Source organism: Melanerpes formicivorus, unplaced genomic scaffold (genome assembly GCF_026170545.1).
Source record: "Melanerpes formicivorus ecotype bairdi unplaced genomic scaffold, bMelFor1.0.p_v2 SCAF_72, whole genome shotgun sequence".
NCBI lineage: Eukaryota > Metazoa > Chordata > Aves > Piciformes > Picidae > Melanerpes > Melanerpes formicivorus.
In genome coordinates, this window is record NW_027142424.1 from 2260536 (window position 1) to 2273986 (window position 13451).

The window sequence follows — 13451 nt, forward strand, 5'->3', positions numbered from 1 at the left end:
TATTAATACCTTATTACTGAAATAGTAACTCAGTAGGTTCATTGACAGGACTAAGCTGGTCCTCAAACTCAAGTGTAAATAAAAATGCTCATCAGGTTTATTTTCTGCTTACCTCCTCCTTAAATAGCTTTGTTCAAAAGAAAGAAAACATGGATACCTTTATATACTGTAGAAGTAGTTCATCCTTTTGCAGATTATGTTCACACAGATAGGGTTTTATAAACTTCTCCAGAATGGATGGTACGAGCTCTGGTGCCAAAATTTTATCAAACATGCGGAACACAATAGTGGTTGCGTTTTCCTGGGCAGGAAGTAGAACAATACCACGTTAGAACATCACATTTTAGTACGTGATCCTTTACATCTCTAATAAATGACACAACATCCAGTGCCCTTTGAAATCAATTGAATGATTTCAAGAACTAGCATCCTTCTTTAGGTCAAAAGAAAGTTTTCTTATACAAAGCCCCTTATTATAAGTTCAGTTGTACTTCTAATTTCTCTGTTGCTAGTGTTTGTTCCATAATATATGATCTGTAAATGATAAAGACTGTATATCATGGAGTTCAAGCCAGTACTTTTCTTAGTATCTTGTCACATTGTATATTTATACCCACAGTGGAAACAAAATTTATAACAAACACAGCATGTAAGATATGAACACAATTTTAACCAACCAATCCATCAGGATTCCTCTTGTCTGACTTTAAATTGCAGGCTACAAGACTTTTTTTCCCCATCTCAGAACAATCCATTACTCAAAAGCACTTTTTAAACTGTCTGCAGGATTACCTTTTCGATATCACAGAGTGCCAGCCTGCAGTTGTATTTTCTGTACAGCTTTATCAGTTCCTGTAAATCGTTTACCAGCTTCTTTAACCTACGCACCTCTTCACAGTCACCACATCTCTGAAACAGTGTTTAGAAGTGAAATATTAGAATCTTCAAGCCCATTAAGTGCTGCCATAAACAGGAAGAAAACAAATTATTCTCCGTATCTCTGGTATAAGAACAAGAGTAGCTAACTTACAATGCAGCAAGGAATCTTCTAGCAACACATTAGGAAACATTCTTTATATATTTATAAAGACAGTGATGCACTAGTAGAGCCTGCACAGGGAAGAGGGATGAGTACAGCATTCACTGAAAGTCTCGAGGACACTCAAGACAAAAGGAATAGGCACAGTGGACCTACAGCTGACATTCTCTCTAGAGTCAGACCCCTGGTTTTCATATGATTTTCCAAGAAACCTCACAAACAATTTCTGATGCCTTGCAATCTTAAAGATTTTATAAATATGCATGCTAAACTATTACCTTTATGTGGGATACAGCAAAGAAAAAACAAGTACAAGCTGAAAGTGGGACTTCACAGAGAAAATTTCTCTTCTTGCCATTATGCAGTTTGAACATAAGATTCAGAACTTTAAGGTAGCAGAACTAACACAATTCAGCATTCCCAACTTTTAAAATGCAGCTGGTTAGTTTTGAGCTTTATCTGCCTCCACTTTCACACTGGCAGCTTTATAGCCACCAGTATAACTAGGATATACAACATGACATTTATTTGTGTTCTCACAAATTCAGTATTCATAATCTTATAGCTAGCTGATTTTTAATACATGTTATCACCAGGTCATGATATACATTGAATTGTAATTAAGTTCCAAATATTTTGACAGAGATAGGTTTTGAATTAAGGTGATAAGAACTACATGCACTGAAATGTGTTTTGTAGCACACAGGGTTATTTCTGTACTACAGAATATTCAAGACTATTTTTCACAGTTAGACTATGAATACATCTGTTAATGGATATTAATATTGTATTGACTTTTGTTTGTTTAATCTTGAAACCCAAGCAGATTGGAACTCAGTCCTTTCCTTTCATGGAATTAAGTCAATCTTCACCATAATTAATAGGGACCTAATTATCATCCATTCTAACAGAGCACGTGTTCTGAAGTTTCTTAAAGCAAATCCTTGTCACAATCACTTCTTACCAAAGGAGCCCACTGGTTAGAAGTTGTCAGTCCTATTTCACCTTGAGTTTTACTTGTAAAAAATACCTCTGCCATTTGGAGTCCATTTTCTGGCCAATTTGCCTGTCCAGAAAAAATAAAACCAGTATTAGCATACAGCATATCATACATACAGAAATACAAGACAGGCAAAGTTTCTGCAGTTTGACTTACCTTGTCAGTTAATTCAAGGTTTCGAGCACCTTGCTCCAGCCATTTTGCTAATATTTTCTGGAGAGAAAAAAACAAAAAGAGAGAAGTAGAGTTATGCTATCTATCAAAGCCAAATTTGCTATGAGCCATTTATATAAACCATAGGGAAAAGAAACCCTTTAAAAGACAAGGGAAAAAGGTTCTAACATTGAAAACCAAAAGTCTGTAGATCTCACTATAAAATTATCTTAGCCTGAAAAAATTACATTTTGCATTTATTAGGTCAGTCTTACCTGTCCCTTTGGCACCATTCTCCTTAAGAAGGGTATCACTACATTTTTAAGCCACAAACATAGTTCCTTCAAAGGAACAGTGAAATGGATGGCATTAAGCAAGTTTTCCAGCATTTTCTCATCAAAGCCGCTTTCAAAATCTGCCTAAAATATTAAACCAGACAAGTTACAGATAGATGGAGCACATGGATACTTTGTAAAGTTGTTTCACCTAGAGGAAGCAGCAATAGATTTCACAAATGCAATGAGAAAAATCTCAGTAATCATAAATAGCCCTGTTCAAAAAAACTAGAGCTTGGTCTTCTAAACAAGACCAAGTTGAAACAATTTCTTTGCAAATTACAGTGGCAGGATCATGTCCTATTACTTCAGGACTTGCTATTCAGAAAACAAAGCCATGGGCCCAAAAGTGCTGCACTGAAGAGTGTAATAGCCCATAGACAACAGTACAAATGTGTCATTCAGAGTGAGGAGAGTATGTGATAGTTTTTAAAGGATTTTAGGGCAGCCAGTAAATGACCTCTTGAAGATTCTGAGAGCTGTGCTTGCGAGGAAGTGGGTGGAACAACCACAGAATAAATTGAAGAATTGTCATCATTCAGACCTAGAAATATGTGTTCTGACATCAGAAATACCAAGCTATTCCTGAATCAATATGAACTTTGGCTTTCAAAGGAACTAGGTGAATAGATAATAATTTTGAAATAGATGAGATTCTGCCACACACCCTTGCTCCTCTGAGGAGCTACTTTGTAACTGCATCATCCTGATTCTGTTAAATAAAGCCAGAAAATTTAAGAGGCTTAACATCCTCCATACATATCAAAGATATGTCTATTCTCTCTCACCTGATGCCTGAGCCAGAGGTACTGTGCACAGGAAAAATTTCCTTCTTCTAGCTGAAAAAGGATATTCTTGAAAATGTCTTCATCATTCAAGAAGTCTGTCCAAGCAATACCACTAGAAACAAGTGGAGGAAAGGAATATTAGATGACAATTTTAAAGGAGTTGTGGGGGGGAAAAAAAATCTCATACCTTTTCTAGCTAGTACTGTATGCTGTGTTAGATTGTGTGTGCATAAAATCACCTCCCTTCCTATACATATTACAATGAAAAAAAATCTAGACAAGATAGTGCATGTGCAACAGATAATATACGATTTCAATATATAGGATGACTCCACCTCTCTGCATTCTCCCTTCTCCACAGCAGAGGATGGAATTTTCTGACGAGAAAGAAGGATTTAAAGTTTAATGAACTTAAATTTAAAATAAAATAAAAATAAATGCTAATTTCAATGGCAGATATATAACCATTCCATTTAAATTTACTTGAATTCTTAAATGTACAAAAAGAAACAAACCTGAATTTCTCTGGTCCAAAAGCTCCATAAAAAGTTGTAAGCTTTGCCTGAGCTCTCAATACCTGAAGGCAGACAAGAGGTTTAAGGCCAATATCTGACCTACCAAACAAGTCACATTATATGGTTAGAATAACCATCACAAAGAGAAGAATGGAGGAAAATAAAGACACTTCAAGGATTTCAGTTAAATTACATATGTAAATTTGTTTAATAAAGCATTAATCCAAAATTTCAATTGTGGTAAATACTTTATACTGATCTCCTTGAAGGTGGATGAGGCCTGTCCTGTATATGATAGGACTAAATAAGAAACAAATACCTAAGAGCACTGAACAAAGTTTCTTCCTTCAGTTTCCTTTCTAGGACTGAAGTAATCACTTATTTCTGAATCCTGTCATAAATCTGGCTCTCCTTCAATAAAATCTCTTTCTATACAATAAAATCATGTTTAGACATTAAAAGAGTTCAATGGTAGCATGTTTCTTAAAACTCTACACCATACTTGACTAAGAAATGATACTGCAGGGCCAAGAAGTGTATCCTCACCTCACTTATAGATACCAGAGTCCCATCAGATGGAGGAATACTTCTAACCTCTTTTTTCAAGATCTGAAACAAACACATTAAATGGTTTGGCTGACAACTCAGTACATGCAAAACATGCCAGACAGCACTACAAAATAAATAAAGACACAAGCAATAATTTAGTACTTCTGTAAACTGGAGTCTTTTTTTACAATGTTAGACTCCACCTGTATTGCTACATGTATGCAGGACTGGGTGGGTAATGAGGATCTCTCTGATTTTGTTTGATAAGGCAGGAAAGACTAAAATAATGAAAACAAGAAGTGACATATTTAGAGCTTTTAGTTCTGAAATTAATATTTTAAAGGTACTTGAAGACTACTATTCCAAACCAAAACCTGCTTCCTGAGGTGAAAATAAAACTGTAAACTCTTTTTTGCCCTTAAGCAATAGCAACAAGGCAGCTGGAATAAGCCTTGCTGCTTCATCATGTTAAATAACATGCAATTTATAATGTATTTCCTTTTTGAATAACTGAAATTGGTCTGGAGACGTCCCCCCTTCTCAAACTATATAGAAGCATGTAATAAGAATGGATGAGTATAAGCAATTTAAACAAATCAGCCCTCTTACTCTGACTTTAGCATAGTTCAGCATTTCCTGAGTGGTTTCATACAGCGGCCATGGAGCATTTATGCAGTAATCCACAACAAACTGGCTGTCCTGTTTGCAGGAGGAAACAACTGAAATTAATGTTGAGCTCCTTTACATCTGAATTACTTTATAAGAGAAAAAGACATAACAACACACCTGAATTTTTTGCAAATTTTCTTTGGCCTCATTGACAAGATCCAGCCAGACTTCCTGACCGTGACTGCCGACAGAAGCTGAAGCTAGTTTCTCTAAAATGGTGTTTGCTTTCACTTTATATACAAGCTGTTAAAAAAACCCAGGAAACACAGTTCTCAGTTTGCTGCAAGTAAGTTTTCAGCAGATATTCTTCAACTAAAACCTCAGCACTTCCTTTCACAATGTTTTCAAGTGCTTTTGTCACAACAATGGATTCCCAGTTAGTCCCTAACAGTTGTGGTATCTTTTTATGTCAGTTATTATAAGTAGAGTTCACCATGTAGTCGTCTAATTTTGAATCAGCTTTCACATGTATCGAATTGCTTTATTTGCAATATTTTTAACACTTTATAGGACTACAGGACAAGAACCTTACCCTTAAGTTCAGTTACACTAATTCATCTCCATATTTATCAAGAACAGCAAACTTACCTCAACATCTAGTCCAAACTGAATAGCAAAATTCTCTGCTTCAGTGAATTTGTGTTTGTGAAGTAAGCGACTTAGTCTGGAGGTGAAATGAAGTAAAACACACTACTTCAATAGCAGTGCCAAACCACAGCTAAAAGGCTAGAATATTAAGAGTGCCTTATGGAAACTAATACCTGTTTTCTGGCAAGGCTTCAGTTAAAATTCTCATCACAACAATTGAAACTGGGCCTTCAGAGGGTCTGAGGATGAAAGGGAACTCTGTGAGTTAATCAACTGTGAAACTACTGTATGTAGAAGTCATCTGACATTTTTATGTATTAGTAATCTTGTAAGAAACAAAACATCTTACATCTGATTTTCATGAATTCCTTCCAAGAAGTATATTGTATCCTGTAGAATGCAGTAACAGACATCATTAGGTGGTAAGGGAAGGCAGTCATAAAATAGTACAACTGTAGTGCATTGTGTTTCTTAATCTAGAAAAGAACTAATGTTTTTCTCTCAGATAAGTTTGTTGAGCTTTTTCAAATGATTATCATATTTCCTGGATAGTTTCTGTCTAAAATTTCTTAACTGTGCAGAATAAACTCACCCTTTTTAGACTTTCTTTAGTTAAAGTCTTTCTAAGGAAGCAGTTTAAACAATAGAAGAATTTCTCTCACCTAGATTTATAAATCCTAAATAAATCCAGAGCATTTTTTTATGCTAAGAGAACATAAAACTTCACACAGCTTTTAGCTGTAGTGGCAGCAAGAAGAACTGGCATTAGTATTAACCTGTTCAATCTGCTATATATTGTGACCTTTTCTCCCTCCTTTGGGGCCATCATTTAATCTCTCCTCCTACAGCTTCTGAGAGGTTTCTAGCCCAAATTGGTTCTAATCTAACAGGAATAACACTGTACCCTCTTTAATAATTAAACCTATTAAGGCAACTATGTTTATTCGAAGCAGAACAACAAATTATCTAAACGCACCGTGCCAATCCCACTTAGAACAAGTGAAGAAACAGCAGATACTTCCAAAGAATAGAGTGGTTGCATAGCAGGCAATGCAAAAACCATCAGACTTCTCATCTAGGGAAAAAGAGAACACAAGTCAGAAGGGACACAGCGATGTTTGCAGAATCACTTCTACTCCAAACAATCCATGGAAAACCCAAACAGCAGGGCAGCTTGCCCTGGTCAGCACCATAAGACATGGCAATAGCCTCTCACTTATTGTATCATAATATACAGACAGTCACATTTCAGTTTTGACTTTGAGCTCCTAAGAATTCTATCTGCTCCAAATATTTAGTGATCTTCTTTTCTGCACCCCCCCCCCCCAACCCCCTCCTCCCCAATTTCTTTCTGTGACTGACTGCTTAACAATTGAGGAACAGAACACAGATAAAGAGATTATACCTGTTTGTTATCTGGTGCTGTCATGACTATCAGTTTAACATTGGCAAGCCCTTGCCTACAGAGCAAGAAAGGGAAAAAGTAAAATATACTGTATGAATCTTACATTAAAACTTAAATAGTCTTGCTCCTGACTTGTAGAAAAGTTAGTTTTTTGTGGAAACTGGTACATTTTAAAACCCTTCAGTGCACCTAGAGTAACAGTGGTTTAGCATGTAGAGGACATACATTTAAATTCTGACATTTTAATGCTTTTCAAATGAATCTGATTTTTTTTTTAACCGGCAGAGAGCAGTGGAAAGAGTCAAAGATTTTGTCTTATCTTAATTGGCATTAAAGTTTAGCATTTTAACCAATGCATACATGTCCAGATGTTTCTCCATCTGCAGAATCAAGCTATTACTATTTATCTATCCAAAAGACAGTCTCACTTTGTTGTAACATCAGACTTGTAACCAATACTATGCACCTTACTTTAGACAAGCATTTCCTACATGATACAGCTTATGAGCCAAATCCATTAGCAGTAACAGATAAACCAAGAAAAAGCAGAAAACACCAAAATTTTCTTTTCTACAACACACAGCTAAGGATACATACAGGCCAATTATTTCGTTCTACTGACTAGAAAGGTTTCAACAAAGACTCCTAAAAATTCACTGAAAAAAAAAAAATAATCAAGTGTTTGTGGCACATTTCCATTAATAACAGACAGCTTTTCAGAATTGGTGCTCTAATGCTTTACTTACCACGTGACTGGAGAATCTGACTCTGTACTTAGCAGAAATTCTTCAATCCGTACTGAAGGCCAATCCCAAATGAGAGTAAAAGAATAGATATCCCACAGGCTTAAAATATTCTAGATTAAAACCAAATAAAACCAGATATGGATTTAATATTTTCTTCATGGAAGACATTATTTGTCTCTTTAAAAGAAGAGTATTAACATGTTTCATAGCTTAAATAATGACTAGGAATAGAAGAAAAAAAACCCACATTAAAATCAAGATCCTCTGCAAATACAAGCATCTTTATTTTGTGAAAACATATTTTTAAACTATTACTTTAAAAATAAATATATTAGAGATGGTTCAAGAAGATTGTAAAATGAAGACTAAGCCAAATCACAACACATACCTCTGTATCTAAAACAAATAGCAGATTGTCAAGAACTTGAAGTTTCACTGCATCTAGAAAATATCCATAAATTTATTATTTTTCTTGAGAAATGTATTGCATCAAAAACATGTTAAAATGTGCAAGTATTAGAACCCTCAGATGTTCAACTTCATGGAACTTCCTAAGACTCTGACATTTAGCTGAAACAGAACAGTGATTTATACTTCTAAGTTAAATTCAACAATTTTGAAGTATGCATTTTACAAGAAGTGTTCCATTTGGTGTATGTCTGTTTACTAAAATCAATGAAATACCTGAAAATGCGTTAGTATTATATGTGTTAAATATAAATATATATGTGTTATATGCGTTAGTATTAAATGTCTTAGTATTATATGTGAATACTACTCTATATTTCCTTATAAAAAGAGAAAAATCTCTCCTTTACCTTTGATCAGACTTGAATCAACAAAACTTTGAATAGACACCAGGTTGTTGGCAGTGTCCACCTCCCATTTGGAGAGTATGTAATCGCCTTTACCCTGTTAGTAAAGTCAAATAGGGTTATACGTTAGCAAGCTGGCCATTGACAGGTATACTTCTACAACTCGTCTTTAAACTGGAAAGCTGCAGAACCAACTTCACCTATTGCTGGTGAATGCTGACATTCAGAAAAATACATTTATTTCTTTATTTTTTAATTCAGCTTTTTCTCTCTCCTTTCAAGACTGGCCTTTGCTACAGTAATTGTTACGGTCACCGTCCCCAAATAGTTTTGGTTCTTCTGAAAAACACTGCAGGGTTTTCACAAAAGATCAAAAGGGCTTTCAAAATAGCCCCTTTCCATTCTCATAGAACATAAAAGCCTGAATGAAACCTACACTGAATCTATTGAAAAAAAAAATGCACTAAATTCAACAAGTTTCAGTCAGTGAAAATTTGTTTCTAGTCCAAAATAACATTTCAAAATATGCCTCTCTCTCTCTATATATATTTTTTATTAACTGCTGTACTTAATTCACACTTAAAGGCTTTGTTGAATTTGGACCTTGATTTTTACTGTGGCAAGTCTTTGTTGAACATGAACCTGATTGAAAGACCCTTGTCAGTTTTGACTTTGTCTCTGAGCTCAAGGCTGAGACTATAAACAGACTCATCTGTACAGAAACCATAGTGATTTACTAAGGTCATGCAACCAGGGTCAAAACAAGTTCTGCAATGGCAACACTTACTTGCTCATAAGAAAAACTATGGACAGGCTGCACAACTGATAACCTTTAAATTTACAGTGAAGGAAATAAAAGACAAAAAGGCATAGTGCAAAAAGTTTATGATCTTTTTCTACCAGCTAGATCATAAAACACCATCATTGGTCTCATAAAATTGTTACAAATACATTCTTGGTACTTACCCCAACTATCAAGTGGATTTTGTTCGCTGAGTTACTTATCACAAAATTCTGACAGCCAAGGTTGTGATACTCTTCTGTGGAGATGAAAGCTGTCTTTATCTGTCCTTGTAACTTGTGTGGTGAAAGATGAAGGGAATACATACAAAATGGGAACAAAAAAAAATGTTGTTTATACAATCAGTGGATCAAACCTCGAACTGCTCACTTCTACATGTGCAGAAATAGTAATAAACACAATTATGAATTGCAATAATAAATTGGTAAGTAGTCAATGAAATGTACAGAGCAAAGTTTTGTTACAGACGTGTTAGGAGTTAGCAGGCGTTTCTTACTTCCTTTGCTGTAGTCATATCCATCTTGCCAATGGCTACATCAAAACCCAAGAAAATAAAAATCAGTAATCAGTAATAAATGAGGCTTTCCAGAATTTTAAGAAGTCACTAAATGTCATAAAGAACAGTTTAATCATAACCCAACCATGCTGACAAATGCTTTAGCCAGGATCTTTGACAGAGTCTATTTCTATTGATCCCGGTACTGAGTTACAGAAAATTAACTAATAAATATACAGCATTAAAACTTTATTCCCAATACTCTTCAGTACAGCTAAGATCAATTGTAGCATTAAATCCTGCTTCCATAGCACTCAGTACTATCTCCAAAGCAGCAACTCAGAAAAACATAAGGTAAAGCAGCTATTGGAAGAGTGCAAAACTGATTTTATTACAGAATTAGCTGTATTATCAGTTTCCCTTTAAAACCAAAATAAGATTACATAGAAAATCCCAACTCGATATTTTATTCCTATTAGAAATATCATGGAAAAGTTTTTTAATACAGCTTTTCCTGTTCAAATGGAATAGAATAGAATAGGATCAACCAGGTTGGAAGAGACCTTTGAGGTCATTGCATCCAACCTATCATCTAACACCACCTAATCAACTAAACCATGCAACCAAGCACCCCATCAAGTCTCCTCCTAAACACCTCCAATGATGGTGACTCCACCACCTCCTTGGGCAGCCCATTCCAATGGGCAATCACTCTCTCTGTGTAGAACTTCTTCCTAACATCCAGCCTAAACCTCCCCTGGCACAGCTTGAGACCGTGTCCTCTTGTTCTGGTGCTGGTTGCCCGGGAGAAGAGACCAACGTCTGCCTGTCTACAACCTCCCTTCAGGTAGTTGTAGAGAGCACTAAGGTCTCCCCTGAGCCTCCTCTTCTCCAAGCTAAGCAATCCCAGCTCCCTCAGTCTCTCCTCATAGGGCTTATGTTCCAAATCCCTCACCAACTTGCCCTTCTCTGGACATGTTCCAGCAAGTCAACCTCCTTCCTAAACTGAGGGGCCCAGAACTGGACACAGGACTCAAGGTGTGGCCTAACCAGTGCAGTGTACAGGGGCAGAAATCTCAGGTGCTTTGTAGATCATCCTACCTTCCTGTATTTTACCAAGTGGGAGACATATAATGCAGAAGAATCCATTTTTTGTGAGAATGAACATATGATAAATACCTAAAAAAAAAAAAAATTCTAATGTAATATTTCAAACTTAAGTATTCAAGCAAAGATCTAAATAAGATGGTGAAATAACTGACAAAAAAATTATCTGACCTATGGATTAGACTATCTTTAAACAAAAATTTTGTCACCTTCTATGAAGAATTGATTAAGTTCGTACACCTTGGAGTTTTGTTTAAAGTAATGATTTTTGTATGAATCCATCAGACTGCAAATTCCATTTTCATGGCAGAACTACATTTAAATACATTATATTGTGACAGAACAAGACTAGGCGTTTATGGAAGAACAGGAACTACTAAAATCTCAAATCTGACAGAAGAAGAGAGAAGGGATCCTTCCTTTTTGAGCATTTTCATACTTTTTTCTTTTGAGATTATGCTAAATACATTGAGTTCTGACTGTTTGCTGTTTTCTGTGACATTTATAAAACAATCAATGAGAACTTAATATCTTTACAGGAAAGCATTAGGAAGAGTGCATTTAATGTGTACAATGCAAAGTAAAGCTGTATCATTATTTATTTTATATTCTCTTTTTCTGTATTATATTAATGTCAGGGGAGAAAAAAAAAATCACAAAAATTGAGACAAGGGGGGAAAAAGTAAATATCAAATTCTTACCTGCATCTGTATTATCTTTTTCAATAAACAGATGTAAATAAGTATTTTCACTGGAAGATTTTTCAACCAAAACCTAAAATTTAATCAGCATAATGATTCTTAGACTGTTATTCCATATTTTATTTTACTTGGGGAAAAAACAAAACAAACAGTAAAACTGGAAATACTGATCAGCAGGGCAAACTTTAAACTTTTTTTTCTTACAAGGAGAATGGGTTCTTGTTTACACATGCCATTCCTAGATATAATTTGTTTATCTGTTACTTATGGGAACAAAAAGCATCCCTTTAATCAGTCTGTTTATATTTTGGTATTTGGAATCAACAACTCTAGGACTCCTGAGAACAAAATATTTTCAAGAAAATCAGAATTACTGTACCTTAGTTAGCAAGGTTTGCTTTGAGGGTATGTGAATAAGATGGAAATTGCCACTTCTCTCACCAACCACAAGAAATTGTTTTTCTTGACACATACCAACTACATCCACATTAGTATCTGAAAAGTTCCATGGCAAAATGTCAAATATTAAGATTTGGCTTTTATCAGTTATCATTCTTACTTGAAATGCAGGAATCAGACAATGCAGTGTCAAAGATTTCTTCAAACTTATCAATTTTGATTAAAGAAATTACAGTACACATCACACAGGGAGTGGTTTTCATATCTATTATTCCCCTTTCAGTCAATTTAATGAGCATTCTAATTGAGCTGTACAGAAATATGTAGTCAACTATGTAGAGAGGCAACAATCACTTTGTATTACTGAGGTATTTATTATAACACCTCCTTTTACAGGCTACTTAAATATGCACTGTATTTTCCTATACAAACCTAATATATTTTAAAAGTCAGTTTCAAGTTACAGTGGAAGTCTAAAGGAATGAACTTACCAAACTGAAGGTGCATCTGAAGAGACTGCCCAGTACTGTCAAGAAGTGCCACCGATTTGTCAACAACAACAATAGTGCCATCCCTTGAACTGCATGCGTACAGCTGTGGATTAATGGAGACCTAACAACAAAAAGGTTGTTACATATAACTGAGACGCTTCAGAGAATATGACAAAAGTCCTGGTAATTATTGAGAAAAAGGACACAGCTTTGAAGAATTCTACCTTTTCTGAAGATGTGATTTGAAGTAGCGTATCCACTTGGTACAATGCTGTTCCACATTCATGTCCTAGACCTACAGCAAGCTGTTCATTCCGTGTGTCGTCACTTGCAAGAAGTTCAATATCATTCCACATATTTACCTACGGTAAACATTTAAGGGATACACAGTAAAGCAGAGCTTTGAAAACGGTATAGGACCACATGCAAATTATTGATTTTATGATGCTATCATGATCAGGAGGCAAGATAGTAGGGTAGATCTCTTAAAGGCAAATGTGTTTTCAGAAAGACAAAGTCTCAAGAGCAATGTGGCTCCGAGCTGATGTCCTCAGCGGGTCTAACTGAGCGCAGGTTGGTGGACAGATGATTCGCGCCAGAGGCTGAAAGAAATGCAGTGCCAGACAGCCCTCCCTACCCCGCAGCGGACCCCCAGTCCTGCCCACCGGGATCGTGAGCCGTTCTCTCATTTCCTCACCATAGGCCTGGAGGCCGGTGACAAACTCAGCGCTGTCTCAGCCGCCTCAAGTTTTCAAATTGGCGGGAGCGCTCGGTGGCGCTACGGGGCGCAGAGTGGACCAAACCTCTTCCAAACCCGAAAGGCTCCGTTGCTAAGACACCGCCTAATCCTTGC

At 35.9% G+C, this 13451-nt stretch overlaps 1 protein-coding gene across 2 annotated transcripts in view; it reads right to left on the reverse strand.

Moving 5' to 3' along the window:
• KNTC1 (kinetochore associated 1) overlaps positions 1–13395 on the reverse strand; it is a 39452-nt gene extending 26057 nt beyond the window's left edge. The window contains exons 1-26 of one of the 2 annotated variants that reach the window (XM_068163423.1): positions 13296–13395; positions 12823–12960; positions 12599–12719; positions 12088–12203; positions 11709–11781; positions 11002–11079; positions 9901–9935; positions 9569–9679; positions 8606–8699; positions 8176–8228; positions 7788–7897; positions 7042–7096; positions 6613–6711; positions 5986–6026; positions 5810–5875; positions 5637–5712; positions 5166–5291; positions 4989–5078; positions 4377–4439; positions 3831–3892; positions 3316–3427; positions 2468–2611; positions 2196–2252; positions 2004–2105; positions 793–909; positions 158–301 (exon numbers count right to left, since the gene is read on the reverse strand). In XM_068163423.1, the coding sequence (XP_068019524.1) occupies positions 158–301; positions 793–909; positions 2004–2105; positions 2196–2252; positions 2468–2611; positions 3316–3427; positions 3831–3892; positions 4377–4439; positions 4989–5078; positions 5166–5291; positions 5637–5712; positions 5810–5875; positions 5986–6026; positions 6613–6711; positions 7042–7096; positions 7788–7897; positions 8176–8228; positions 8606–8699; positions 9569–9679; positions 9901–9935; positions 11002–11079; positions 11709–11781; positions 12088–12203; positions 12599–12719; positions 12823–12960; positions 13296–13298 (2286 nt within the window). In that variant the 5' untranslated portion in view covers positions 13299–13395. Of the gene's footprint in view, positions 1–157; positions 302–792; positions 910–2003; positions 2106–2195; positions 2253–2467; positions 2612–3315; positions 3428–3830; positions 3893–4376; positions 4440–4988; positions 5079–5165; positions 5292–5636; positions 5713–5809; positions 5876–5985; positions 6027–6612; positions 6712–7041; positions 7097–7787; positions 7898–8175; positions 8229–8605; positions 8700–9568; positions 9680–9900; positions 9936–11001; positions 11080–11708; positions 11782–12087; positions 12204–12598; positions 12720–12822; positions 12961–13295 lie in introns of those variants that run through there. The other variant, XM_068163424.1, reaches the window with a different exon arrangement.
• Positions 13396–13451: the final 56 nt, after the last annotated feature.